At 32.6% G+C, this 3,678-nt stretch overlaps 1 protein-coding gene across 1 annotated transcript in view; it reads left to right on the top strand.

Annotated features, from left to right (window-relative positions):
• The window catches only part of LOC111083557 (Krueppel-like factor 7), a gene marked incomplete at its 3' end in the record, with an annotated part of 10,847 nt that extends 7,758 nt beyond the window's left edge, over window positions 1-3,089 (top strand). The window contains exon 2 of the mRNA XM_022380147.1: window positions 2,750-3,089. Coding sequence (XP_022235855.1) covers window positions 2,750-3,089 — 340 coding nt within the window. The remainder of the gene's footprint in view (window positions 1-2,749) is intronic.
• Window positions 3,090-3,678: the final 589 nt, after the last annotated feature.

Raw genomic sequence — 3,678 nt, 5'->3', positions numbered from 1 at the left:
GGGGTGTACAAGTAATGTTCCAACGGTAATATGGTGGGGTGTACAAGTAATGTTCCAACGGTAATATGGTGGGGTGTACAAGTAATGTTCCAATGGTAATATGGTGGGGTGTACAAGTAATGTTTCATAGGTAATATCATGGGGTGTAGAAGTAACGTTCCAACGGTAATATCATGGGGTGGACAAGTAATGTTCCATAGGTAATATGGTGGGGTGTACAAGTAATGTTTCATAGGTAATATGGTGAGGTGTACAACTAATGTTCCACAGCTAATATCATGGGGTGTACAAGTAATGTTCCTAAGGTAATATAATTAAAAGTACGTTAAATATAGAACATTAAAAGTACATTAAACATAGAACATTAAAAGTATATTAAACATAAAACATTAAAAGTACATTAAACGTAGATTAGTAAAAGTACATTAAACATAGAACATTTAAAGTACATTAAACATAGAACATTAAAAGTATATTAAATATAGAACAGTAAAAGTACAGTAAACATAGAACATTAAAAGTACATTAAATATAGAACATTAAAAGTACATTAAATATAGAACATTAAAGTACAGTGAACATAGAACATTTAAAGTACATTAAACATAGAACATTAAAAGTATATTAAATATAGAACATTAAAAGTACAGTAAACATAGAACATTAAAAGTATATTAAATATAGAACATTAAAAGTACATTAAACATAGAACATTTAAAGTATATTAAATATAGAACATTAAAAGTACAGTAAACATAGAATATTAAAAGTATATTAAATATAGAACATTAAAAGTGCAGTAAACATAGATTAAATATAGCACATTAAAAGTACAGTAAACATAGAATATTAAAAGTATATTAAATATAGAATCATTAAAAGTACTATTAAACATAGAACATTAAAAGTACAGTAAACATAGAACATTAAAAGTACATTAAATATAGAATATTAAAAGTATATTAAATATAGAACATTAAAAGTACATTAAACATAGAACATTTAAAGTACATTAAATATAGAATATTAAAAGTACATTAAACATAGAACATTAAAAGTACAGTAAACATAGAACATTAAAAGTATATTAAATATAGAACATTAAACGACGAAAGATGAAAACAGGAAGTTCATAGTTGTTATGGTTTCCTCTTAACCCTCTCGTAGACAGGAATTTGGAAAATGGGGTTCCAGAAAGATCAGAGGACGTCGAAGTTTTCCTCTTCACCGTCTTGAAGGTTGTCAAAGGTTATTTTCCAGGATGTCCGAGAGATGTTCCTTACTTTATCCTCTTGAAGACAGAAACTGAGATGTTTTAATTGGCTGGAGTCGTTGAAACGTATGTTTGTATAATGAGGAGGTCATCTCCGGTTGTGTGGCATTCTTAGAATGTAACAACTTCTTGAACAGTTGAACTTTTTTGGTTTTTGAAGTTATTTCACAGTAGAAACGTTTTAAGTTTGGTAGTTTGATGGACTTTTTTGGTTTTCTGAAGTTATTTCACAGTAGAAACGGTTTACGTTTGATAGTTTGATGAACTTTTTTGGTTTTACGAAGTTATTTCACGGTAGAAACTGTTTAAGTTTGGTAGTTTATGGACTTTTTTTGGTTTTCTGAAGTTATTTCACAGTAGAAACTGTTTAAGTTTGGTAATTTGTGGACTTTTCTGAAGTTATTTCACAGTAGAAACTGTTTAATTTTGATAGTTTGATGGACTTTTTTGGTATTACGAAGTTATTTCACAGTAGAAACTGTTTAAGTTTAATGGACTTTTTTGGTTTTCTGATGTTATTTCACAGTAGAAATTGTTTAAGTTTGGTAGTTTGTGGACGTTTTTGGTTTTCTGATGTTATTTCACAGTAGAAACTGTTTAAGTTTGGTAGTTTGATGGACTTTTCATTCTTGGGGCCAGTTTCAATAAGCGGATACAATGTGTATTACTTTGTTTTGGTGTTTATGATCCTTAGTAAGGCCCGTATCGAAGATGGGTTTTGTATCATTTGACAATTGTTTTGGTAATACATACATTATTTTGTATTTTATTACAGATATTAATAATATCACGTTAGTTTGCTGTCGTATCTTAATCAATGGAACACATCTGTACACATTGTAGATTTTAAATTGTAAGCGTTTTTTGTTGTTGTTGTTGTTTTTTAATACAGTTTTGTCTAGTTGTCGTGAGGAGATTATGGTTTGTGATTTTGTTAGGCTTAGTTTTAACTGCCTAGTTTTCTTGAGGATATCAAGGCTTGTGTTTTTGTTGGGCTTAGTTTTAACTGGCTAGTTTTCGTGAGGAGATCAAGGCTTGTGTTTTTGTTCGGCTTAGTTTTAACTGGCTAGTTTTAGTGAGGAGATCAAGGCTTGTGATTTTGTTAGGCTTAGTTTTAACTGCCTAGTTTTCGTGAGGAGATTAAGGCTTATGTTTTTGTTGGGCTTAGTTTTAACTGGCTAGTTTTCGTGAGGAGATTAAGGCTTGTGTTTTTGTTGGGTTTAGTTTTCTCTGTAAATGGCAAGCTGGTTTTTTTATATTTTAAACTATCCGCACCTTTGTCGAAATGTTGTAATGATGAGAAATTTAAATATTACTTTCCTTGTGCTGAAATGGGAACATGGTAGGCCTATATAAAATTGTTTTATTTGAAGTATACAAAATAACATTTTAATACTTTCAGAGAAGTAGCAATTGCATAATAATGATTATATTAAATATTTTTTTCAGATCACTTGTTTTTCTTTCCTGTTGCAGAGCCTTGACAAACCAATTACCAAAAAGATCTGCAATGTCAGCGCCCTCTGGAGTGAATGGAATGCTACAGAACGGAGTATTAGCACACAGCCGAACGTCACATTCAACAGTGACACCTATACAGGTGTCTGTTTCATCGTTACTAGGTCCAGCGTCAATGATGAATAGTCCTAGCTTTGTGAATGGGGCCTCGCCGATATCATGTTCAGACATGTATTCAGAAAGTCTCCGTAGGCGAAAAGTTCACAAATGTGACTTTGATGGATGTGAGAAAGTCTATACAAAAAGTTCACACCTGAAGGCGCACAAGAGAACACATACAGGTAGAAGTGTAGTTCGTGTTTGTTTGTTTCTATACATACAGGTAGAAGTGTAGTCCGTGTTTGTTTGTTTCTACACATACAGGTACAAGTGTAGTTCGTGTTTGTCTCTACACATACAGGTAGAAGTGTAGTTCGTGTTTGTTTCTACACATACGGGTAGAAGTGTAGTCCGTGTTTGTCTCTACACATACAGGTAGAAGTGTAGTCCGTGTTTGTTTGTTTCTACACATACATGTAGAAGTGTAGTCCGTGTTTGTCTCTACACATACAGGTAGAAGTGTAGTCCGTGTTTGTTTCTACACATACAGGTAGAAGTGTAGTCCGTGTTTGTTTGTTTCTACACGTACATGTAGAAGTGTAGTCCGTGTTTGTCTCTACACATACAGGTACAAGTGTAGTTCGTGTTTGTTTCTACACATACAGGTAGAAGTGTAGTCCGTGTTTGTTTGTTTCTACACGTACATGTAGAAGTGTAGTCCGTGTTTGTCTCTACACATACAGGTACAAGTGTAGTCCGTGTTTGTTTGTTTCTACACATACAGGTAGAAGTGTAGTCCGTGTTTGTTTGTTTCTACACGTACATGTAGAAGTGTAGTCCGTGTTTGT

This window comes from Limulus polyphemus, unplaced genomic scaffold (genome assembly GCF_000517525.1).
Source record: "Limulus polyphemus unplaced genomic scaffold, Limulus_polyphemus-2.1.2 Scaffold10077, whole genome shotgun sequence".
NCBI lineage: Eukaryota > Metazoa > Arthropoda > Merostomata > Xiphosura > Limulidae > Limulus > Limulus polyphemus.
This window is presented reverse-complemented; position numbering and strand designations above follow the sequence as displayed.